The sequence below is a fragment of the Monodelphis domestica genome, chromosome 2, assembly GCF_027887165.1.
Source record: "Monodelphis domestica isolate mMonDom1 chromosome 2, mMonDom1.pri, whole genome shotgun sequence".
In the NCBI taxonomy this organism is placed as follows: domain Eukaryota; kingdom Metazoa; phylum Chordata; class Mammalia; order Didelphimorphia; family Didelphidae; genus Monodelphis; species Monodelphis domestica.
The window spans coordinates 151,808,232-151,834,517 of record NC_077228.1 but is presented as its reverse complement, the minus strand read 5'-3'; the positions used below and the strand labels follow the sequence as shown (position 1 = coordinate 151,834,517).

Sequence of the window (26,286 nt, the reverse complement as noted above, 5' to 3'; positions counted from 1 at the left end):
TGGAGACTGGTTTGGAATAGAGCAAGTCTTGAAGCTGAAAGACCAATTAGAAGACTTTTGAAGGGGCAGTTAGATAACACAGTGGATAGAGTTGCCTGGAGTTGGGAGGACCTGGGTTCAAATGTGGCCTCAGACACTTCCTAGCTCTGTGACCTGACCCTGAGCAAGTCACTTAATCCCAATTGCCTGCCTAGTCCTTGTTCCCCTTCTGACTTAGACTTTGTTTTTTTTTTTTAAAGACTATTGTAGTAATCCAGGCAAGAGATGATGAGGGCTTGTTTCCAGGAAGCATCTATTGTACCTTCTCTCCAGAGAACGTAATGATATATAGTAGAGTTGCAATAAAGGTAGAAAAGATAACAACAGGTTTCCCTTCCACACTGCAACTTTCCCCATCACCATTGTGATTGTGATTTGACTATATCGCATATTGGCAAAAGAAATTAAGTGGGGATTTTTTGGAAGTTTTGCCAAAGCCACAGACAACATATGAAGGCCAGCAGACGACACAGAAGTTTAGATACTTAGAAATGCATAAAATATATGTGTAGTATTGTATAATATCAACACATTATAGCTTTTAATTCCATAAATATGTACAATTTCTTTTGAAAAGTTAAAAGAACTAAAAAGTTAAAGTTTAAAAGACAAAAAATTAAATGCAGATTTTGCAGATCATATCTTTAAGCACTACAGTGTGGAAGGGGGATACATGTACTTAGCAGTAGATTTGGATATATGGAGTGAGTACAAAATGGGAATTTAGGATACATCCCCTAGGATATAAAGCTGGGTAGCTGGAAGATGGTACTCTTGACAGTAATAGGGAAATTCAGAAAAAGGGATAGTTTGGGGGAAAGATAAAGAGTTCTATTTTAGATATATTCAATTTGAAATGTCTGTAGAACATCTAGTTTGGAGATGTCTAATAAGCAGCTGGTGTGGGAAAATAGTGCTCAGGAAAGAATAGGACTAGACACATAGGAAAAACAGTTAAGCAAAACCAGCCCAATACAGCAGTTGTGTCTAAAAGCCTGTGCATAATTTTACATTTAGGGCTCTGGATTTGAAGCCTAGCTTTACCAACTCTGTTCTTGTACAGTGGAGGAGAAAATTTTTGTTCATTATCTCTTCTACATCATGATTGGTTATGATAATCTGGTTTGGCTACTTCACTGTTGGCTTTTATTGGTATCATTTTAGTCATTGTGCCTGCTTCCCCTCTGGGATTGCCTTTCATCTACCTTGTATGTATTCTATATCTACTTGTTATTTGTATATAGTCTTATAAATGTTGTCTAATTGTCATTGAATGTCAGCTCTTTGAAGGCAGTGACTATTTTTATTTTGCTTTGTGTTTCCAGATTTGGCACAATGCCTGCAACATAATGAATGTTTGTTGGCTTAACTATATTCCTTTGATTCTGCTTGATGCAAGTCCTATGCTTTTCTGAATGCTAAGCATTCATAGTTCTCCATCACCTTCATATATCACAATCCACTTTATTTCCAGTTTTTACTACCTCCCAAAATGTATGAGTGTTTTAGGATACATGCAACCTGACCTTTGTGTCTGTATTTGACCTCCTTTTACTTTTGTGCTCAGTAGTAGGATATACACAGTCTGATGACTTTTCTTGAATAAACTAAAGAATAGTTAGCTGCACTACCAGTTATGTATGTCTAGACTGGAAATCTATTGAGGACAGAAACTTTTCCATTCACATGTATAGTGAGTGCCCAATATACTGTGGCGATATGGATCAGTTATTTATAATTTAAATGTATAGATACATTAAAAGACTTATAAATGATATTCCACTTTTCTCAGCAAATTAAAAGGCAAGATTGTCACTGAAAATTTAGAGTTACGCTTAAAATCAATTGCATGGTTGTGCTGAATAGATTGTTTAAAAATTAGTTTAATTAAGTTTATCTTATTTTGAATTGACCTGTCTATTGTTTTTGTTTTGTTTTTCAATTCAGGGAAATTGTAGAAGCTGTGAAAAATTGCAAACCTAGAGTTCCCCCTGCATCCATTTCTGAAGGGTATATGCTGCTGTCAGGTGAGTCATTAAGAAGTAACCTTAATGATTTCAAAGGCCATTTATTTATGCCACTGTGTGTGTGTTCATTTCATTCCCGATGTGATTGATATCATGTATTGAATGAGAATTGTTCATTAAAGCTCCACCAGTATTTTTTATCACAGTATTATTTGATGAAGACAGAACTTTATATTTGGATGCATTTGATAGAAAGTAAATTCCTTGCAGGCAGGGACTGTTTCATTTATTGTCTTTATTTCTCCAGTAGGATCTGACACATACAGATAAGGATAGAGCCAGGACCTAGGATTTCATTGATCTAGGGAACCCCTCCAGAAGGAAACTCCCTCTCCCACTCACTATCAAAGCAGATTGTTACCTTGGGAGAGTTGCCCAGAGCACTTAAGAAGTCTTACCAGAAACTTGCCCAGAGTCATACACTCAGGATATGACAGAGATGAGATCTCAATGCAGATTAGTCTTTTAACTCTGGACTTCTTGACCCTAAGGCTAACCCTCTTATCTGCTTATACCATGAGTGGGTATACATAGGAAGAGCCTAATTAATTCATGTTGAGTAGTTGATAAATGAGTAAACCAGTGTTCAAAGAAGCTCTCATAATAAATGGTAAATCAGTATTTACAAACCTCACTAATTTGTAAGATATTTTAGTTTCTTGACTTACTTTGTCAAAATTAAAAACAAACAGTCCTTAATAGAAGAGGGGATTTAAACCCAGGTAGCTGACTCCAAGACCAGAGATTTCTTCCTACTCTACTAGGCTGGCTACTACCTCTTGGGAGATGATTTCAGAGTTAGTAGTAGTCTCTCGGAAGCCAAGAATGACGATTGTCTTTGTGCATTATCATCTATTGATGTACCCTCATGTGGCTTTGGAGTCCAAAGACTGAGGTGCCAAGTTTGTGGCACATGGGGCATGGGACACCAGTTGTTACAGGATGTGCGGTTGTGGCCTGGTGTCGGCGTTCACGGCATGATTTCAGAGTATTGGAGGCTAAATCAAATAAATCATTGCAACATGACAAGATGGTTCATTACCTCCCTACATAAGAATGTTCAAGAGAGAAGATGATTATCGATGACTTTTAATTATGAGCAGATGTATCTTCCTAGAATTTTTTCTTACCAGTTTCTAACATAATATCAAGGAAGAGTTTGAAGGGAAAAAATAAGAAATTAAAATAGATTATGACCAGATCACATGGACTGCTTAGAAAAGAAAATTGAATTCTCATTCCAACTAATAATTTTTCAGAAAATTTTCAGAAAATCTACTTGAGCAGAATTCTACATATACTAAATAGGAACAAGAAGTCATAGATAGGATAGCCAAGGTAGTCCTCTCCTCACTAAAGTTTAACCATTTAAAAATGAGATAATTTAGCTTTTTACATTACCTTAATTCAAATGAAATAAAACATGGTTACAGAGCTTATATCCACTTTATAATCTGTGCAGCGTTAAATAGGCAGGACAAAAAAGGGGAAGTCAGCTTCAAATGGAAGGAAGGAGGGGGAAGCATTTACTAAATGTCTACTATGTGTTAGACAATGCATTAAGTGCTTTTCAAGTGTTACCTTGTTTTATCCTCACAACAGCCCTGGGAGGTAGGCCCTATTATTATATCATAAACTGAGGCAGCAGAGCTTAAATGACTTGTCCAGGGACACCTAGCTAGTAAGTGTCTACCTGGCTTTCAGCCTGCCACTCTGTCCACTGTGCCACTTACCCTGCCCCTCATAATGTGCCATATGATGTTCACTCTGCGCCATTATTTTAAGAGTTTATATATAAAAATAATTGCTTTCAGGATGACTCTGAAGCCGATTAAAAAATAAAATCTTAGGCAACCTCTTCCATCTTGCTCTTTTATAAATTGTGAGCAAGACAAGCTGTATTTGTATCCAATTCCATCACATTCATAATAGATTAGAAGCACTGTATATGAAATGCTTTTAAGGAGATCACTTAGGAATTCTCTACAATTTGAATTTTGGCATCCTCATTTGCCTTTCTTGCAAATTTCTGGGCCAGGGGGCAACCTAGTAGACTATTGGAAGAAGGGCAGAATCCAGGGAAAATAAGACTAAAAGGAGGGCAAGAGAGTCAGAAACAGGAAGAGATGATTCTGTTTTTTTCGGTTATTTTTTTCACCTGAGCTTAGGAAGTGAGATAAAAGATACCTGGCTATCATAGTCTCATCCTTGTACTTGTTTTCTCTATCTCCCATCCAACCAGGTCTTTGGAAAAAAAAGAATACTGAAATTTTCTGAAGGCTCTGAATTCAATACTAACTTTGTAGTTGAATAGCTATGTGACCTTAGTTTTTTGCCTCAGCTTCCTCATTGACAAATCAGAGGTGACAAAATGACAAAAGGTGAAATTGAATGATCTTTAAGGGCCACTACAGAATTAAATTTTATACTTGTATACTTCTATTATTGGAGCATTGTTAGTACTAAGTAATTCATTGATAAAAGGCTGTCCTTCAGAGTAATTACCATCACATATTAATGTATATCATGCATTTGACTTTTTCTAAAGCAGTTTCTGTTTAACACCCATTGCTCTGTGAGTTAGATTGAGAAGATATTGTTTTCCTCATTTAATAGATAAGCTGCTGAGTTAGAGTAAAGATGGTCATCCCTGAAAGTCCAGTCTACATGATTTTCCAACTGGACAGTATAGCCAAAGACAAATAGTAGGTCATGTGGTCTTTCCCCATAGGGTCTGAGACATCTTAGGTGTAGCCCTAAATTTTACCTCAGGGCTTTAAAATATCCTTAGCATAATGAAATGCAAAATCTCTGTCTATTTGGCTTCCAGTTTTTAGTGACCGAGAAGAATTGTTCATTGTTCTTTCACCATCTTTCTCCACTGTTGGCCAATATTTTATCTGGCCTCAGCCTTCATGGAGTAATTGGTTATTGTCTTTCTATGTGTTTCATAGATGAATTTTCTTCTCTCTTTTGTAGGGGTTTGGGAAAAGACCCAGAGAAATATTTGTTTTCATTTTTTTGATGCTTTTTTTACTCTTGAGTGGTTAGATTTGCATATAGCAACTCAGGAAAGAAAAGCCCCATGGTCTTCCTTCCCTCATAGTTGGTTTACAATTCCATTTAATTCAGCAAGCACTTATTTATCACCTCTTGTGTGCTATACACTGTGCTAGGTTCTGAGATACAAAGACAAAAATGAAAACAGCCTCGCCCTCAAAAAACATTCTGAAACAAATACATTCTATTAGTACAAAATAAGATATACTCAGATAAATAAATGCAAAATATGTGCTTAGTAAATAGAAATTAATTTCATGGAGGGAGGAAGCACTAAGAAAGCTTTATGTAGGAAGTTTCTGAGACTTAAGAGTAGCTAGGGATTCCCAAAAGGCAGAAGTGTGGAGATTTTGAAAGCATTTGAGGTATGGATATAAAATTAAGGTTGGACTAAATATAAGAGAAATATGGTTGCTAAAATTAATATATCTCAAGTCAGATGACTTCAGCAGCTTTATTTATAAACTAGAGGGAAAGAGTGAAAGTAGGGAAATGAGAAAGAGGGCAGAGTAAGAAATCTAGCTTAACGAGCTAGACTATTTGCTCCGGCCCTGGCTTTAGGGCTCCAGAAGCCCTAGTCGGAGGGTCTAGGATTAAATTAAGCAAAGGATCCTTGCTTATGAGACCTCCCCCTCCAAAATTACACTAGTCCCTCCAGGAGCCAGGAAAAGAGTAAGCCTTTTCACCCACCTACATGAGAGAGTCCTAATGGAAGATCCAAGAGCAGCCTGAGCTTCCAAGCCAGAGCTCCTCCAAGGCTAAGTTTGAAGGAGAAAAAGCTGGTCATAGGAAGTTGCAACTACTTTTTAAAGACCCTTCTTTACATCACTTCCTGTGCCTTCCTTTCACTTTACGTGGACCAATAGCAGTTTTAGAATTTTAGGACTGTCCAGGGGGCAGTCAGTTGTTTCTGAGTTGTCACCCAGTTTAGCATGTGGGTTGTAGACCTTCCCTTCTGGTGATTAAATCTAAAAGTGGGCAGGGGAGAGTTAATCCCATCTTCACACTGGGGACCATTTATGCAAAGGCAGATCACAAATTGTAGTTTGGTGGACTGAGGAACAAGGATATTTATTTTTTTTGAATGTATTTTTTTAAATCTCATACCATTTACTTCACACATTTTATAAGTATTTAAAAATGTTTCTTCCTTCCAGGTCTAGAGCCCTTCAGGATTGGACCATATACTAACTTTGTTAACATTGGTGAACGCTGTAATGTTGCAGGATCAAGAAAGTTTGCTAAACTCATCATGGCAGGAAACTATGAGGTGAGTGTCCTAATAGGTCTACTGAGGAATATGCTATTTCTTTTGCTAGATAGGATGAATGAAGCAGATTCCATCTTTGATATTATTAGTTACATTGCTAACTAAATGTGAGAAAGTAAGGAGCTGAACTCAGTTTTGAATTTGAAGTGGGTTTTGGATTAAGCATTGAGAAAAATTGAAGTTGCTGTTTGCAGTTCATCAAAAGCTCCATAATCAAGAATTGGGGTGAGGCATATGAGACATATACTTGTATTGTTTATTTCCCTGCTTTGAGAAGGGGAGGGGAAAAATGGATAAATACTCTCCATTTGGAATTTCTCCCCTTTTCCTTTTTAGGAAAAGTTTAGTGTGGAAAAGAGAGAGGAAAAAAAAAAGATAATCATTATTTGGACACTTGTTCCATGTTTTCATTGATTATTTTTCTGTTTTTATTGAGAATGCTATTAGTGTTAAAATCATGCCAAAGTGAAGCTTAAAAATGTAAACTGAAGAAATTTGATATTACAAATCTTTTACTCTTGCTATCCTACTTCTTTTTCCTTTCAACTTTCTCTGCCCTTTTATGAGTTTAATGATCTTTCTCATTACTTCAAGTCTATATTATTGTAATTCCTTCTTATTGATCTACCTACTTTCAGTCTCCCCAACTCCAATTCATCCATACAATATATCATAGTAATCTTAAAATGCCACGTGTGTAATATCACTTTTCCCAGCTTTAAAACTTTTAAGTGGTTCCCTATTATCCACAAGGAAAAGCCCAGACATTTTGTGGCACATTCATGGCTTTGATTTCTGACTTTAAATTACCATTCTAACTTTATCTTCCATTAGTCTCGAACACATTAATCTCCTCTTGTGCCAGACCCCTCAACTCACTACCCCTCCCCCAATCTCCCTCATCCCCGAGTGTGCCTTATCCATATCTGTCTCTCTGCTTTGTTTGTGAGTGTCTTTTGTCTAATTGGTCAGTAATCATTTTTTACTAACCTACTATGTACCAGGCAATATTCTGGGGTTATAAGGAAAGGTAAAAGACAGTTCTTTATCTCAAGGAGGTTACATTTTAATGGGGAGGACAACTTGCAAACAATTCTGTCATAGAAGATATAGACAAGATAAATTGAGGATAATCAGCAGAAAGAAGGCATGTTATTAAGTGAGATTAGGAAAAGCTTCTTGTGGAAGGCGAGATTATAGCTGGTACTTGAAGGAAAGCCAAAAGTTAGAATTGAGGAAGGAGGGCATTCCGGGCAAGGGAGACAGAGAAAAGGCCATACCTTGTTCTAGGAGTAGCAAGGAGGTCAATGTCCTTGGGTCTCAGTGTGTAGGGGGCGTTGTAAGGTGTAAGAGACTGGAAAGATCGGGAAGAGCGGGGAAGGTTACAAAGAGTTTTAAATGATAAACAGAAGATTCTATATTTTCTCCTGGAGTTAACAGGGAGCCACTGAAATTTATTGGGCATAGGAGGAAGGCATGGTCAGACCTGCACTTTATGAAAGCTACTTTGACAGTTGGAGGCAATGACAGGAGGAAGGACTCCTGTAGGGAGAGACCATTGCAGTGAGGCTCCTAGAGTGTGCACTAGGGTGGTAGCAGTGTCAGGGGAGGCAAGAGGGCCATTTGAGAGATGTTGCAAAGGCAACATTCAAAGGACTTGGCAACAGATTGGATTTATGGAATAAGAGAGCAAGGAGTGGAGGATGACACTGCCCAAATTTGCTTCTTTACAACTTCTGTCCATTTGTTGCTTCTGGTTCTATTTTCTGAGATCAAACAAAACAAGCATACTCTCTTCCCTGTGATAGTCCTTCAGATACTTGGAGACAGGTATTATTATCCTGCTTGATTTTTTTCCCTATGCTATACATTCCCAGTTCCTTCAACCTTTCTTCATATGATGTAGATTTAAGGTCTCTTACTATTTTGGTCACCCTTTTCAGGATGCTCTCTGACTTATCAATGTTTTTCCTTAACTGGCAGTCAGAAATACTGTCTTCCATATGTGCGCCAACCTGTACAGAGTTCAGAAAGATCTTTCTCTTTTGGCACAATGCAGCTGATGATCTGATTAGCTTTTTTAGGATAACATATAATATTGTGTGCTTATTATTGAACTTTCATTCCACTACCATCCTCAGATACTTTTACGACATGGCCATTTAAAATTGCCTTTCTCATCTTAACTTGCATTCTTCTATTTTATGCTCCATATTTCCATTGGACTGTGCCAATTACCACATTGTACATAATTATAACTTTGAATAGTGTGAATTTAAATACAGATGGTTATTTCAGGGCGGGGTTCATGATTTGCACTAATTGGAACCTCATAGTTTGTATGCTCCATTTTCTTTCTTTGGGACATTTGTGCTTTTTCAATCTTGGATGATATTTTCCACTTTCTTTATTCCTTCAGATATTTCTGACAGTGCTGATTGCCACTAAATTTGTTACTATTCAAAGATGTAGTTCAACTAGGCCAGGTGTCTTGAATTCATCAACTAATTGTTCTCTTTAGTCATCTTTGCATTTGGTTCCTATTTAGCAATTTTCATTTTGTCATGTCCATTGCAAAGATTTCTAGCTCCTTGACAGAAGCCAGAAGCAGAGTTAGAATTGAGCTTCCTTTCCATTGTTGGGTGTCAGCATCCCATTCACCTTTGTGGAATGTGGAAATGGTGTGTAGCAGGTCTACAGACAAAGTGGGTAAACACATCATTGGAGGCTTGCTCTCCCTCTTCCCTAGGGCTAAGTTCCCAGAGATGCAGATGACCCTCTCAGAGTTTTAGGGTACCCTTAAAGTAGAAGGAAATAGTCTTCTACTCATCACTCTAGCTCTTCAGCCCTTATACAATATTTTTATAATTTTTACATAATATTTTTATACAATATATTTACATATATTTTATATAATTTTATATATAATAATAAATCTAATATAAATTTATAATAATTTTTATTATTATTTAAATTTTTTTTATTTTAAAAATTTTTCCATGGTTACATGATTTGTGTTGTCTTCCTCTCCTATCCCCCTCCTGGAGATGACAAGCAATTCCACTGGGTTATACATGTATTATCACTCACAACCTATTTTCATATTATTCATGTTTGTAATAGAGGAATCTTTAAAAAACAAAACCCCAAATCCTATGCTTATATAAACAAGTGATAAATCATGGTTTCTTCTGCATTTCGACCCCTACAGTTCTTTCTCCAGAAATGGATAGCATTCTTTCTCGTAAGTCCCTCAGCTTTGTCCTGGATCATTGCATTGCTTTTAGTAGCAGAGTCCATTCCAATGTGTTTTTTTTTTAACCCTTATCTTCTAATATAAAATAATTTTTTTTTTAAGCCCATACCCTCCATCTGATACTGTGTATTCCAAGGTTCCAAGGCAGAAGAGCGATAGGGGCTGAGTAATGGTGGTTCAGTGACTTGCCCAGAGTCACAGAACTAGGACATGTCTGAGGCCAGATCTGAATTCAGGTCCTCCTATCTCTAGGCCCAGTTCTCAATCCACTGAGCAACCAAGCTGTACCCCCCACCCCTTAGGATCAATTCTAAGACAGAAGAGTGATAAGGCCTGGGCCATGGGGTTTAAGTGACTTGCCCAGGGGTACCTGGCTAGGAAGTGTCTGAGGCCAGATTTGAACTGTGGCCCTTTGGACTCCAGGCTTGGCTCTTTCTCCACTAAGCTTCCTCGCTGTGTCCCAGGGCGTTTTCTGTCTCCCCAGCCAGTCCCTCTCCAGGAAGCACATCTTCCTGCTGTGTTTATTTATGTATTTACATCATCAGCCTTCACTACAGTGATTCTCTGGGGCTTTATCTATAACTGTTTTCTCAATAACAAAGAAAAAGAAAGAATAATAATTTCTTAGTCACCTGAAGGCCTGCTGCACCTGGTGGAGCCAGAAGGTTTGCCAAAGATGGCAGCAGAGTAGTAGCTCTTTCAGAATGCTTCACCTTCCTTCAACTGCAGGTGGTGCTGAAGGGCAATCACTGCCTCTCTAAGCCAGTGAAGTCAGTGCTTTTGCTTCCAAGTTCTCAGTGGACTCCCCTTTTCTGGTGTCCTTGAGAACTGTTTCTTTAGACTCACATTTATCTCATTTCAATAAATAAAAAAAAGCCTTCTCAGTTTCTTTATAATATTTGGCTGCTAGGTGGCAACTTGGATAACCAGAAGATTCTTTTTTCCAGAGTTCAAATGTGGCCTCATACAATTAGTAGCCATGCAACCTTGGGCAAGTCACTTAACCTGCTTGCCTCCGTTTTGTCATCTGTAAAATGAGATAGAGAAGGAAATGGCAAACCATTCCAGTATCTTTGCCAAGAAAACTACAGATTGGGTCATGAAGAGTTGAACAAAACAGAAAACGGCAAAATCTTTATATTAAACCATTCCCACGCAAGTAAGGTATTACCTACCTTGAAGACAAATTCCAGGGCTTCACATTCATTCTGATAATAATTTTCTTTCTAAAGTTATCCAAATCTTGTCTGAAAACTGTATTCTTAATACATATATTTTAGCAGTTTATATTAAAATAAAAGTTCATTTAACTAATTTTTATAAGATTCATTTATATTAAAAGATCTCATATTTTGTTCATCTCATAATAATAGTAGTATCTTTATGTCCTTTGACAACTAATAGAAATCTCTTCCTTTATACAAAAGCAATTTTTTTTCTGCCCCTTTCATCCTTAACTGCTCCTTCTAGTAAGGGCCTTGTGGAAACTTTGCCTGTAGAAATGGTGCTGTTTCTGATTTAGTCTCTACTTTCTTCCACTATATTCATGAAATCCCTGCTTTTTGATAGCCTTAGTCTCCCTTACCAGCTTCAAGTCATTCTGAGCCCCAGTAATCTTGATATTACTTTTTTATGGGACTGTTCAGCCTTATATTTTCAACCTCTTTTACCCAACTCTTTTTCTGACCTTTGTTTCTTATAAAAAATTTGTTGGTTGATAAGTTCTCTCTGCAGCCAAATTGATCTTTTTTAGAGAAAATATTTACTTTCGGGTCATTCAGATTTCATTCTGGAGAGTTTCCTATTTCTGTCTTTCCTCTGAACCCTATGAAATGTGCATTCTAAAAATGTAGGATACATGTCAAATTGTCTGTTCTTTTTTTCCTACCAAAAAATTCTAGGATAGAGTGATCATTTCTTTCTAAAGTTCCCTTTGTTTCTATTCCAGCAAACAGTTTCTCTTGGTTAGTGAGAATCAGAACAAGAGATAACTTTTTGTTTATTCTTCAATTTTTGGAGGAAGATATTATTATTAAGTCATGTTAAGAAGTTGTTAGCTGCTCTGCTTTAGGCAGAGGAAGAGTTCTCATAGATGAAGACCTCTGGTGCTACCTTATCATGTGTCTGAACTAAGCTTGCAATCACGTTTCTCAAGCTTATCTTTTTTTTTCTTCTTATCCTTGAGCCTTTAAACCTTAGAGATCCCTTTTGTACACACTGCTATTTATTATTTATTTGTGTATGTCTTTCTGGGACATAGCTAGTATTATCAAAAGTAGTCATTGGATTGTAATTCTTTGAAGCTATTGTCTTTGTAATAATGGAGGTTATTTTTGTTATACAAATTAAAAGTCCTTATTCCTTCTCTGCCCCAGAGACTAGTGAACATTTCCATTTGTTCTTCTTAGGGTTAGAAAAAAATTCTACTATAATTTCCATGCTATGAGAGCATGAAGACTTAACACAACTCTACTGTATCCATTAATTGATAGGTATATATTTATATTCCAGTCACTTTCAAAAGATATATAGCCTAGTCCTTAAGTTTCAAGTAGCTTATGGCCTAATTGTGGAAATCAAACTAGCATAAGAAAAACAATTGAAAAAAATTTTAAGATGTAAATAGAGGTATCTTATTTTAGTGGATTTGCAGTTCAGAGAAAGTAAAGATTAATAGAGGCTACGGGTAGTAAATCGAAGAGGCTTAAGAAGATGGTATGTGAATTTGGCCTTGAAGTACAAGAAGGATGTTGATAGTTGAAGGAAACCTGCTTTTCAGGAAAAGGAATAAACTTGATATATGTGGAGAATGATGACAAGACAAATCTGACTGGGATGGACGTATCGTTTTTGTGAGAATAGTGGGGAATTCAGTTAGGATGAGATCCAATTATTGTGGGCCCTGGAAAACTAGACAGAACACTTTGGTTTTGAGGTACCAGACAGAATAATATGGAGATGTTGTAGACCCTTGAGTATAAGGTATGGCATGATGAATGCTAGTTTTCTAAGATTAATCTGATAGCTAAATAGATTGGTGGGAAAACCCTGTCTATAAGGAGGCTTAGGATATTGCATGAAAAAGGGAAATCTTGGACAAATATGGAAACCTGAATAGAAAGGAAAGCTTCAAATTACTCATCTTTAGGGAAAAATCAACAGGACTTAGAGATAGATTATATGAGAGGAAGAGGCAAGAGAATGATTGTAGTGTCATTCTCTTATTGAATGATTACTGTTTCTAGTTTGGGAGACTGGAAGAATACTGGTAACATGGAAAATGTATTTGAATGCAAGAGACTGATTCAGAACTCCCTTTAGGGCTTTGAGATATCAATAAGTACCATGGGTTGTAGTTTTTTACTTTTTAGTATAAGTAATCTTGGTGTATAACTTGATAAGAGACAAATAAATGTGTTCCCTTCTGCTGCTCTTGGGTCATAGGTTCATAATGCTTCTCTTTTGTTCCTCCAACAGGAAGCTTTGAGTGTGGCTAAAGCCCAGGTGGAGATGGGAGCTCAGGTTCTAGATGTTAACATGGATGATGGGATGTTGGATGGCCCTAGTGCTATGACCAGATTTTGTAACTTCATTGCTTCAGAACCTGATATTGCCAAGGTGATGCTTTGATGATTTAATCACAGTTTTATGTTTATCATCATTAAACTTGTTCCAACTTATTTGGATACCCTCTTAATCACATAGGGCATGAATTTGTCTTTCTCTCATGTTTTTAAACTATATTGCTCTGGAGAAAATATCTTCTTTGCTATTTCTTGCTTTGATCCCTCTGAATGAATAATAATAATAATAATAATATCCAGTATTTAGACTAGCACCTTAAGGTTTACAAAATATTTTACACATATTTTCTTGTTTTATCTTCCAAACAGTCTTGTCAGGTACTTGAATTTATCCCTTTTTTATAGTTGAGAAAACTGAATTTCAGAGTAGTTAAGTAAGTGACTTTCCCAGGATCATATGACTAATAGGTATCTGATGTATGTTAAGGGTAAGTTTTTAGGGTTGAGACTGAATATATTTTTTAGTGGTCACCAGGGATTTAAATTCTAAATCTCAATGAAATACTCAACTCATAATGGAAATTTATGGTGGTTTATTTACAATAGAAGGAAGAAATTAATAAGAAGGAGAAAGAGGGAAAGGGGTAAAGATCTACTCTGGCCTGGCCTGAGCCAGGGGGAGTTCAGTGGCCTCTCAGCCAAGGGGCCTTCCCAGAAGATTAAATCTAGCTCAGCTTCCAGCTAGGAGGCCTCCTCCAAGATGAGGGGCCTCCTTGGAGGCTGGAACCTTTAGAAGGGCTGAGGGAAAGGGAAGTCAGCTTTAACACTCACCACGAGGTCTCCTAAGGGAAGCAGTCACAGGACCCTCGCTTCAGAGCTCCTCCAAGTCAAGTTTTACCACCCAAGTCCTCAAAAGCCACAAAAGCCCCTCTCATAGGAAGTGATCACTTCCTGTGTCTCATGTGTACCAATGGTGGCTTAAACTTGGCTTGCACAGCTCATGGGAGGTCAGTTAGTTGTTCTGATTTGTCACTTGCTAGCACGTGCGGGTCATAGACCATCCTCCCCCACAGTTAATCCTTAAGTGGGGGTGTATACATTCCTGGTTGCTAAAATTCTAAAGAAATAAGCAAGGTGGAGTAAATCTAAAATTCACATGTAGGATTCTGACTGTAAACCCAGTGCTCTCCACTCTGAATAGTGACTTTCTGGGCCCAGTCAGTATTTGGAGTACTGAATACTATTCTTAATTTCTCCCCAAATTTCTCTAACTAGACTAGAATGGTGAGTTCACTCTGCATCTCTTAGATCTGTAAGAGGTGCCTCACCAGCCCAGCATAAAATCTTTAAGCTATTCAGTGCTGTTGCTGCTTAATCTTTTTGTCTTTTGCAGTATACATATAAAAGGGCTTAGTTGATCTATCCAGGAAGATAGAAGGTCAATGAGACTGGTCAAACTAAAAATAATTAAAGATTAAAATAATGTTTTCTAACTTCATTTTTTCCCTTTATCTCCCATAATTCTGTTTTTGTTAAAGGTGAATGAGCTTTGGTGAGAAGGGATTTTCCAGAGGCTCTTCCCCATCATGCCCTTCCTATACTGGCTATTTTGAGAATTGATTATATTACCTTATAGATGGGAATGCAAGTTTTTAATTAGGTTTCAGCAAATATGGGGTGCAGGTTTAAGCTTTTTTTTTTAGAAGCTTAAACTTGCATTAAGATTTTTGGGACACCCTGTACTTGGAGAGAAAGTCTGGTAACAAACTAATGCTTCTAAGACTTCATCCTTCATTTGTGCTCTTCAAAGAATTTTTCCCAAAAGGAGTAGTAAATATTTGCTACTGGTTCTAAGGATGACTTTCTTTTATTGACAAGGTTTTCAAACAGTTAGAAGTCAAGCCTTGATTTCAGAGTTCTGATTGCTAAAAAATGCCCACTTAAAATTTTTTATTAATAACTTTTGGTTTCTACGTTGCATGTTTCCAAATATACCTCTTCTCCTTCCTTTCCATGGTGAGTCATCTCTCATAACAAAAATTTTAAAGGGAAGGGCAAGAAAACCAGGTTAGTAAAATGATCCAATATATTGGCAATGTATATGGTGTTTCCCGCTCTTCATCCCTGAGTTCTACACCCATTTAAAATAGCCACAACATTAGCAGCAACTGACTTTGTATAACACTTTAAAGTTTGCTTTGTGTACGTTATATAGGCAAGTAGGAGGCTCAGTGGATAATATCAAACCTTGAGTCAAGAAAACGTGAGCTCACGTCTGGCCTCAGAGACTTTCTGGCTTTATGACCGACCCCGATCAGGTCACTTCAACTCTGTCTACTACCTCTATTTTTTCACCTGTAAAGTGGGGACAATAAAAGCAGTTGCCTCCCAGGGTTTTTGTGATAATCAAATGAGATAATATTTATAAAACACTTTGTAAACTTTACAGTGTTGAAATAAATACTAGCTTTTATATGATTATGTTGCTTCCCCCAGGGGAGGCCTATGACCAGAGGTCTTGCAATATTAAAAGTTTTACAATTTTAAGGAAATGACCTTTCTGCCAACTACCTCTCCTGCATACTTTGCTCTGTATCGATATTAACAATATATGGCCTGGGGTGGTGAGGTATGCCTATAGAGTTGCTGCTACTGGGGAAGATGAAATTAGCGAACTGATTGCATTTTGGAGTTGGACAGTGCAGTGGGCTAAAGCTGGTGGAGTGTCCAGCAGCAGCATGGTGAGCCTCTGGGAGTTGGGATCTACTCTTCTGCCTAAGTAACTTCCCTGGGTTTTGGCCTCAGTCTCCTGCACTTACAGCCCAGGTGAGATCGGGAAATTGAATTTCAAAAAACAAAACAAAAAATCCATGAAGTTACAAAACTTCATTTTTGCCATCAATTTTAACTTTGTTCCACACAAACCTTTAAAAAAAAATCAAGAGTGAGAAGAAACAACATAATACTGACATAACTTATTCATCATTTCCTTTCTTTTGCTACTCCCTGGTGGTGGTGCTGATAAACATAGATGCCTAAATATAGAGGAGTTCAGGTATTAGGGAATTAAAAGCAAGGGACCTGGATCATCTTCCCTTCAGTAATGAAGTTTGCTGCATCATCCTGGCTGCCCCTCTTTCTACTGGCTTTCTTAATCAAAAGATTTCTTTCCTCTTTGAAAGATGCTGATTTGAGGTTTTTTTCTTGGCTTGTAAGTTCACTTCTTTCTGAGGCTAGGGCATGAGGAGGTCAGAATTAAAGGGGAATATAATGTCATTTGTTTCCTTCCATTCAGACCAGGATTAGCCTTTTACCCAGATGCTGTAAAGTATATTCACTTCTTCCTTCTGATGCCAAAGCTGAGGTTATTTCAAGTCAGGAATTTGAGAGCTCAAATTTGAATACCTTGGCTAGGAGATTTCTTCTGAAGGGCATGAAGCTACACATTAATCCCATAGACAGAACAGTGTCTGACTTTTTGATATGCCTAAATCCTATATTAAGATGGTTACATTGACATTTAGGCACTTGAACTGGGTAAGCTAATACCAAAGCCAGGGAAAGGGACTCATTGGTTCCTTTCTCAGATATTGGCTTAACCCTTTTCCGTGCTTGAGGAGCAAGTAAGTCCTCATAACAGGAAAACCCCTCCAAATATTTCAGACTCTTGCCTCTGTACTGCTGTGTTTTTGTTTTACTATGGTGTTGCCTGGGTGAAGTCAAGTGTATTTTTGGGGCACTGGAAAATTGGCTGTAGTTTACACCCCTATAGCGACCAATCCCTGCCCACCAAGTTTTTTAAAGTTAAACTTCTGCTTCTATCTTGCTGCATTTTTTACATAACAGAATTGTTCTTAATATCTCCTTTCCCCTTCCCAGAGAGTCATCTCATATTATGTAACATATTAAAAAAAAAAGGAAAGAAAATAGAGGTGGGGAATTCAGCAAAACTAATCAGTAAATTTAAGAAGCCTGAAGATATTTTCAGTGTACTATACCTGTGAATATCCCTGCAAAGGAATGTGGTGGGGTTCCCTACTTGTTTCTGAGTATATGCTTTATAATATGAGGCAATATGAACTAACTCTTCCCTCTTCTGTGGGAATTAATAAGATTGAGGTACAATAGGAAAAAATAGGGGGCAGGGGGCAAGACCTACAAGGTAGTGGTAACATAGAAACTATAAGAAGGAACTCAAGATAGATGTAGTAGAAATTTTAATTCTATGAGGAATATAGAGAATAAAGAAAAAAATATTAGGACCATGAATCAAGGAATGTAAATCTAGAATAAACAGAAAGAGAAGAGAATTAGGGAAAGAATCCTTTCTTTGAAAAGGTACAGAAAAAGAAGAAAAAAAGTACATAAAAGAAATTGAAGGGGAAAGATTTTATTTAACCAATAGAAAATAAAAAAGGAAACAGTTTGTTTGGCAGCTAGATAAAAGGAAGAGAAAAATGAATAAATTAAATAAAACTCTTAAAAACTAGGGAAGGGGGTGATATCCTAAAGGAATTGGCTGAAAGTAGATTAAGCAAAAGTAATTGAAGAGAACAAAGTACTGCCTTTTCAAAGTAAGAGGAACAAAAACAACAAAACCCAAAGCTAGAGAAAAGATTAACAAGAGAGAAATACAAAGTTTGAAAAAATTACTGAAGAAACTAGAGTTGAAAGACTTAGGACACTTCCTAAATTGGATCGCTAAATAATATATGTATTTATCAACACCACATGGAACTTTTATAAAAATTTACCTTTATCAGGGCACAGAAATTACAAATAAAATAAAGAATTAGAAATAGTAAACATACTCTTTACAAATCATAATGTAATAAATATAAGTAATCAGTTTAAGGAGTGAAAACCAAAGACACAGACCCAAATGTATATTTAATGAAAACCTAAATAATGAATGGGTCAAGGAATATCATCAAAACCATTAATAATTATGTAAAAGAAAATCATAATGATGAAACAACATACCCCAAATTTTAGGATGCAGCTAAAGTAGTTCTTTGGGGAAAACAATGTATCTCTTAAAAGATAACTAACAAAATAGAAAAGAGAACAAATGAAAAGCATGTGCATTTAAAAAAATGAGAATGTCAGCAAATAAATACAATAGTGGCAATGTTTGAAAAAGCAGAGAAGAAATTAATTAATTTGTACTCCTTCCTCATCCCTCCCTGTTTTAATTACAGGTGCCATTGTGTATCGACTCTTCCAACTTTGCTGTGATAGAGGCTGGATTAAAATGCTGCCAAGGGAAGTGTATAGTCAACAGCATTAGTCTGAAGGAAGGTGAGGATGACTTTCTGGAGAAGGCTAGAAAGATCAAGAAATATGGGGCTGCTGTGGTGGTCATGGCATTTGATGAAGTGGGTCAAGTGAGTAATTTCTTTACTTGTTTTTCCTTTTTGTCTTGTTTTCATGCATCTCTTCATCATTTTAAACCTTTAAACTGTCAGACACATTCTCTGGAACTTCATTTTCTTTAAAGCATTAAAAAAATAACGTTATTGCCATCTAGTGTTCTCATTTCACCTGAATTTCCTCCCTCGTCTCCTTCTCTGAGAATAAAAAAAGATGTAAGAAGACAGTTTTTAGCAAAATTAATTAATTCAAAGTATCCTAAGACTTTTAGAACATCCCATCTACCATACTGGAGAGCTTACCTGGAAATTATCCAAACTAATTGGTCAGTTAAAAAACAAAACAAAACCAGCCACCATCACCAGCACTACTAATTCCCTTACCCTGAAAAAGCCCATTTTTATTGATTTACTGTCTGAAAAACAGTCAGTTCAGGAGACTATAAAATGACATTGCTCTTGTTCTTTGAGTGAATAGGGTTAAACTCCTCCCTTGGACCGTAGATCCAGCAGCTCATTTCTTTGTGGTGGCAAATCTTCCTTCTTGGGAGGATAATTTTCATTTTTGAAATAGATGTAAATCTTGTGAACTAGGTAGTTGATAAAATATTGCCTCCAGAATGTAAGTTTGAGGTGAGTCACAAAAATATTTGGGTTAAATGAGATATTGCTACAAAGAAATGATACTGCTACATCTCACAGTGATCAAAGAAAGAAGAAAAGGACTAAAGTGCAATACTATTTATAGCAACTCCTTGTGTTATAGCAAAGAATTGGAAAACAAGGAGGGGAATGGCTCAACAAATTGTTATAAATTCACGAGATAGTTACCGTACAGTTAGAAATGACAAGAGATGGTTTCTGAGAAAGTCGAGAAAAGTTGTATGAACTGATGCTGAGTGAAGTGAGAAGAGCCAGAGGAACAATTTATATGATAACAATATTATAAAGAAAAAGAACTCTGAAAGCCCTTAGAACTCTAATCCAAGCAATAATAAATCATGATTTTAGAAAACTGATGACGAAGCATCTTACCAACCTCTTGTCAGAGGTGAAATGCACTCAAAATGTTAAGGCAGGCATTTCCAGACATGGCAAATGGGATAATTTCTTTTGCTTGACTATAAATGTTCCATGGGATTATCTTTTTTTTTTCTTCTAACCTTGTGGTGGAGTGGGAGGGATTAAGAGGGACTAGGAATAGGATAGTCAAAAAAAGAAAAAAAGTTATTGAAACAGTTTAAAAAATGTGCAGAAAGAGAACAGAAGGCCAGAAAGAATAACAGACATATAGCTCAGCTTTGAAAGTTACATGTTGAATTGATTATATCTTTAAAAGGTAAAGAAGATTGTATGCAGTATAGACCATCCGTTTCTTGTATAATCATTTTATTTTGTTCTACTATGTGGAAATGCCCATTATTTTTTGGTTTTTCAGTTCAGAATAATTTATAAGGCATGTAAGCTCTGAAGGCAAATGTCAAGGAAAGCATTTGCCTTAATGACAGTAGAATTGAAGAAGATGGAAAGCCTTCCAAAGTAACTTCACTGAAGGGCAGCACACATTACTATATTTGAGTTCTGACATGTTTGTGGAAAAAAACTTGTGAAAAACCTCTGCTATCTTTATTGGTGTGTGTGTGTGTGCATGTGAATGTGCATGCGCGCGCGCGCGCGCGTGTGTGTGTGTGTGTGTGTGTGTGTGTGGTCTGTTGGTTGGTCTGTCTGTGAGAGAGTCAGAGAGAAAGAGCCAGGGAAAGGTTGGGGGGATTGGTTTTTTTCTTTATTAAACAGAAGCATAATAACTAATTGTGAGGACAATGAGGCAAAGTGGTCTTTAAACCCAATCTTCCCTCCTTATTAATTTGTCTCAGATTTCTTTCCTACTTGGTAGGATTCTGAGAAATTCAAGTATGCATGCTCATTTGCTTATTGACTTCTCTCCATGCTTTCACTAAGTTAGAAAGCCTTTTGTTTTGTAATTATATTTGATTGTCAAACCAATTACATTTTCTACCTTTCTTTCTTTTGCTTCTTTTCCTTCCTACCTGTTTCCTTACTCCAGGCCACCGAAACTAACAACAAAATTGAAGTGTGTACCCGAGCTTATCATCTCCTTGTTAAAAAAGTAGGATTTAACCCAAATGATATCATCTTTGACCCCAATATCCTTACCATTGGGACAGGAATGGAAGAGCACAACTTATATGCTGTCAACTTTATCAATGCAATTAAAACCATCAAGGTAAGCTTTTTGCATTTCTCTTTCTTTTTTATTCTTTGTTACAAGGAATGTCTTTCCAGGTAGGTCAGGGTGTGTTTGGAAATAAAAGATATGCATTAAAGAAAAAGGTGGGAGGAATGGGAGTGGGAACATAGATCTGAATATTGATGTATTCTGAAAGTTTTTAACAGAGATGCCAAACATTTGAGGCACCTACTTTGGGCTAGTTTAGAATATAATTATAAAATGTTTAACAGAATAAATAAAAATATAATGTAAGACTAACAATGTAAATTTGTGGTTTTCTATAGTCTACAAAGATTCCTTTCTCTTTGAACTTGACCCCACTGGTTAATAGCACTCCAGATTAAATAATGAAGCTGCCTTTGGGGGTCCTGCCTTCTAGGATTTTCTGGTTTTCCATTCCTTACCATACCTGGCTACCCTTCCCCACCCACCAAAAAAAGGCATCATTCCTCTGAGAACTGCCCTGGCTCAGATGGAATGAGGAGATCTTTTGCTATGGAGTGGAGTCAAAGTCTCATAAATCTACTACTGAAGATGATTTAGGCCCCTATTTTCCACATGAGCAAATTGAGTTCTAGTTCTTGTGACTCACCCAAGGTGAACATGTAATAAGAGACAGAGGCAAGATCAGACTTAGGTCATGTGACTGTACTGTTTTGTATGTCTTGAGTTGGTCAGCTTTTGTTAGGGCCCTTATTGGATGTCTGTCTCTTATATAAGGACAAAAGTAGCAATTTTATGAGTCCATTTCATCATGATTTAGGAGGGATATAATAGCTCTATTGACATTTCACGAAGCTTTGATCAGTCAATCAGTAAAACATTTGTCAAACCTCTAATATGTGTCAAGAGTCTTGTTCAGCATGGCCCCAACAGAGGCAGAACTAGGAGTGGATGTTATAGGGAGGTTGATTCTAGGTGCATATAAGGAAAAACTTTTTAATGATTAGAAATAGCCCAGACTAAAATAGCTTCAATGATAGTGAGTTCCTCATCACTAGATGTTTTCCTATAAAAAATGGATGACCCCTTTCCATATATGTTGTAGAAGGTTTTCTTGTTCATGTCTTGGTTGGATTAAGTGGCTTCTGGGGTTCCTTCTTAGTCATTCTGTGATAAAATGCTGTGTAAAATTATTAACCAATCACCAAGTGTTTGGCATCCTACTAGTGGCCATAAACATATGTACCTCCTTGAGATCAGCAGGGGTTTTCCTTCTCTCTGCTGGAATTTTAGCAGAAGTCTTTTTTTATGAAGCTGTAATGCCCTTCAAATATGCTATCACATTAGGATAATTAAATTGGCACTAATTAAAGGAGGCAGTGTTCCCAAAATGTGGTGTAGCGAAAGCCTTTCTCAAGTAATGTGGTCTTAAGAGAGGCCTTTTGGCAGAAGCATCATCAGACTGGGAAGTGCTGTGCCCACACACTTTAATCAGCAGAAAATTCTAAGGAAATTCAGTGGTATGGCCTGAGTTAGGAAATTCCTTCTTCTTTGGAAATTTGTTTGAAGGGGAATTGAGTGTGTTTAGATGGGGTCTGTGGGTTGAGTTTTTCTTCTTCATTTCATCTCCACATTAACTCCAGGATGATTGCTCAGAGGAGCTATGCTAAATGTAGAAGTAGTAGTCATTCTTGTCCCACTGTTATGGGCATGGAAGGATACCCTTTTGGGTTCGGGAAGGATACCTTTTGCAAGCATGCAATGACTCCAAAACTTAGCTTAAAAACAAAAAGAGATTTATTAATTTAGAAAGTAATGTTGAGAGAGTGGCCAGGAGGATAGCAAGGTAGAACAGCAAGATGGGGAGAAGTTCCTTGGGAGGACAGCATGAAAGGAAAGGCTGTTCCTCCATGGGGACAGCATGGATGGAGAGGCTCTCCCCCAGACCACATCAGTTCTGGGGTTTATATACTCTTTAGATGTTATGTCCTGGTGTGGACTTGACCAGAATGTTAGTTCCTCTGGCAGTTGGTGGGGTGGGGTGGTCATCTGACTCGGGTCTGCCTGGAGGCATAAAGATTCATTTCTTTGTCCACCTTAAATCTAGAGGACAAAAGAGGGTAAACATCTCAGGACCCTGGGTGGGGTCCTTGCGTGTTTCTAGGTTAAGAGTCACAAGGATGCAAGGGCAAAGGAGTTTTCCCTGATAATAGTTGGCCTGGGTTTCTGGGGGTACAGTGCCCATGTCACCACCATATAAAAGAAAGGCATAACCTATGAACAAAAGGGCATTTTTCATGCATAGAAACTCATGAACAGGTTTTTCATCCTCTTGTTTTGGGACAGTTAACTGCTCTAGTACCTCCTGCCCTATTCTTGACAAGTATAGTAGACTGTAAGGTGTTTTTTTCTCAACGATTTTGTCAAGCAGGGAATCCTTTCTCTAGTAGTTTGTGTTCTTAATTTTTATCAAATAGCAGATTTTTGAATTCTTTTGCTTTTGAGCCTTGCATGTAGACTAAATGACTGCTTATTTATTCCTTTTCTATTCTTTTAATCACTAGCCAATGGTGATTGCTTTATAATTGTGACAAAGAAATCACTTTAAAAGACCGATATATATTAATTTAAGGTTGCCAAGGAATTCAGCTATGTAATTCCTAAATGAAAACTCAAGTCAGCAGTCAACCTTTTATGGAGTTTAATTACAAACAGGAGGAAGAAAGGTATTAGAGATAGAGAGAGAGAGGGAGAGAGAAAGGGGAGAGAAGGGAATAGGGCTTAAATACCCCTTCCGTTTAGGCTGGGCCAAAAGGCCCAAGCCCTTAGATAGCTGAGGCAAAGAAAAGAGATCAGGCCCTATCACTCACGCGACCAAAATGGAGAAACAGTCTCAGGGGCCTCCACCTCCAGCTTCCTTCAGAGCAAGCTTCTCAGAGCACAACCTCTCCAACCAACCACCTTAGTCTTCAGACCCTGCTATCTTTAAGGAAACCATCCAAGTTCCCTCCCTCAGTTCTCACATCTACCAATCACTGTCCATGTCTTCCCTGTGCCAATGGTGGCTCTAGCTTAACCCAGGACCACCCAGAGGTCTGTGGCTTTGCACATGTATGTTGAAGGTCATATTCTCAAATAATTAAATCTTGATCCTTTGCTACAGCCCTTCCTAAATCCTGTTACCCTGAGTAGGGTGGAGATTGGAATAATTAAATTTTGATCTATGCTGCAGCCCTTTCCATTGTTCAGCAAAAGGTTTCTGTCCTAAAGTAATCTTAAGAAGGGAGGAAGAGGAACCTCCCTTGTCAATGGGATTCACATTCCAATAGAGTTCCCACTATCAGTATGAAATTTTCCAAGTATGAAATTTCCCAATGGTGAAATTTCCAACATAATACAGCTTGGGCACAGATAAAACCAGATCCCCTTCATTCCTTTGTTGTTTCTCTTGAAATTATAGGAAAATATAGGTGATTTTATTTCTCTAAAAGTGAATCTTATTTTAATTATCTCTGTAACTCCTCTGTTTAGTTTAGCTAACTTTGTAACTCCTTGGTTGGCATTACATACATCTGAAAATTTAGATAATAAATTATGTTTATTATATTTATTTATAATATATAAATATTATATATTTATTATATGTGGCTCAGCTATGAACAATGAGTATCTGTTCAATTGTTCAGGCTTTTGCAAAGTGTTTTTTAGTTGTATTATTTATTACTACCTTAGAATTTGTTCTAGTTTGGTACATTTCTGATCATTAACAAGTTTTTCTTTACGTAAGCCTAAAGTTTACCTCCCTGAAACTTCCACTCATTGCTTCTAGTTCTGCCCCACTTGGGACCATGCTGAACAAGACTCTGACATATAATAAAGTATTAACAAATGTTTACTGATTAAGGCTCCTTCCACTTGACAGTCCTTGAAATATATCAACAGAGCTATCCACATCTCTCCTAAATCATGATGAAATGAACTCATAAAGTTACTATTCTTTCCTCACATAAGAAATAAACATTAAGTAAGGATCATAACAGAAAAATTATATCAATTATGCTATGCCTTTTTATTATTTCGAATGGAATTGAACTTTCCATCATTTACTTCTGGTTTTTCTTAGCAATTTAAAGAAGGACCTCTGATTTTTGTGCATTTATTTTCTATCCTTTTACTTTACTGAAACTGGAAATCACGTTTTTTTTTTTAAACTAAAGAATTTCCTTTTCTACTGCTTATTTTTATAGCTATATTAGACTGAGTGATGAAAAAGAGTAAACTAGGTTACAGAGAAGGGAGACTTTCTGATAAGTTTCTTGCTAATTAGGGGTTCACATCTGAAAACTTCCTTCTGCCTGATGTTAAGTTTCGGGCTAAAATTGCTTTAAGTAAGGATGGTAAAGAGGAAAGCAATACCTATCAGATGTCTTATTTAGGAATTTGGTAATAATATTAATTCATTTTTATGTAAGAGTAAAATGCTAAATATTATTTCCTTCATGAGTTCTGCAATCCCCTCTATTTAGATTCATACATCATCATTTGTGCTGTAACATCAGTAATTGTCTTCTAAGAATAGTAGTTCTCATTTTTCTTGACTATTCAGTATTCCTTTTAGGGCTGCTGAAAGGAAGACCCTTTGAAAAAAAGGCAAAGTAGCTGATAATGTGCACATTTTGGGGGCATGAGTTGACTCTGGCAAAAGATGGGTTCAATTCATAATTCACAGATTTACCGTATTTGATGAGTTTTCATTTTAGAATTTGTGAACCTTCTTTCTTACCTGCTTTATTATGCTTTAGTATGAGTTTATAAGGACCTTTCTAATTTACCTATGGTTTTTTAGTAGCCTTACAAAAAAAAGTTGGAAACTTTTAAATTTATGCATCATGTTTATTGGTCACCCATGCTGCCCAAGTACTGTGGTAGCATTCAATGGTATGCGCAGGTACATAAAATCCAAGCCATCAAGGAGTGTATAATTTAGTAAGAAAAAGTTGTTTTGAAGCATTGAATGTTTTTGGTATGGGCATCATTGATTTCTTTGTTGCTCAAAGAAGTTCTGTTTTATGAATGGTAATTTTCCTTTTCTGAGAGACAGCATGGCATAATGGACAGAGCTGGTTTTGAAGCCAGGAAGACTAGGGTTGAAATTCAACCTCTGACACCTGCTGTGTTACCCTGGGCAAGATTCTTAACTTCCAGATGTAGGCCTCTCTAATACTATAAATTGCAGAAAAAATTGCCTAGTTTTTGCTTTTGTTTCCTTCCCCATGTGTATTAAGAGAAATGGATACTATTGGTAAAGTTGACAAACCTTATTGCATTTCATGTTGTTGGCAGGCAACTTTACCTGGAGCCAAAATAAGTGGTGGTCTTTCCAACTTGTCCTTCTCCTTCAGAGGAATGGAAGCCATTCGAGAAGCCATGCATGGTGTTTTCCTTTACCATGCAATAAAGGTATGTGGAGAGGCCTGGTTGTCCTGTTGAACACCAGCATGGACTTTGACTGTTTCTGGGAACCCTGATTCTTCTTTTCATTCT

The 26,286-nt window shown here is 37.0% G+C and overlaps 1 protein-coding gene across 3 annotated transcripts in view; it reads left to right on the top strand.

Moving 5' to 3' along the window:
* Window positions 1-26,286, top strand: part of MTR (5-methyltetrahydrofolate-homocysteine methyltransferase) — a 157,096-nt gene that overhangs the window by 66,919 nt on the left and 63,891 nt on the right. For all 3 annotated transcript variants that reach the window (XM_001378286.4, XM_007481573.3, XM_016430236.2), the window contains 6 exons: window positions 1,987-2,066; window positions 6,284-6,396; window positions 13,130-13,270; window positions 18,378-18,563; window positions 20,614-20,793; window positions 26,086-26,202. In XM_001378286.4, the coding sequence (XP_001378323.1) occupies window positions 1,987-2,066; window positions 6,284-6,396; window positions 13,130-13,270; window positions 18,378-18,563; window positions 20,614-20,793; window positions 26,086-26,202 (817 nt within the window). The remainder of the gene's footprint in view (window positions 1-1,986; window positions 2,067-6,283; window positions 6,397-13,129; window positions 13,271-18,377; window positions 18,564-20,613; window positions 20,794-26,085; window positions 26,203-26,286) is intronic.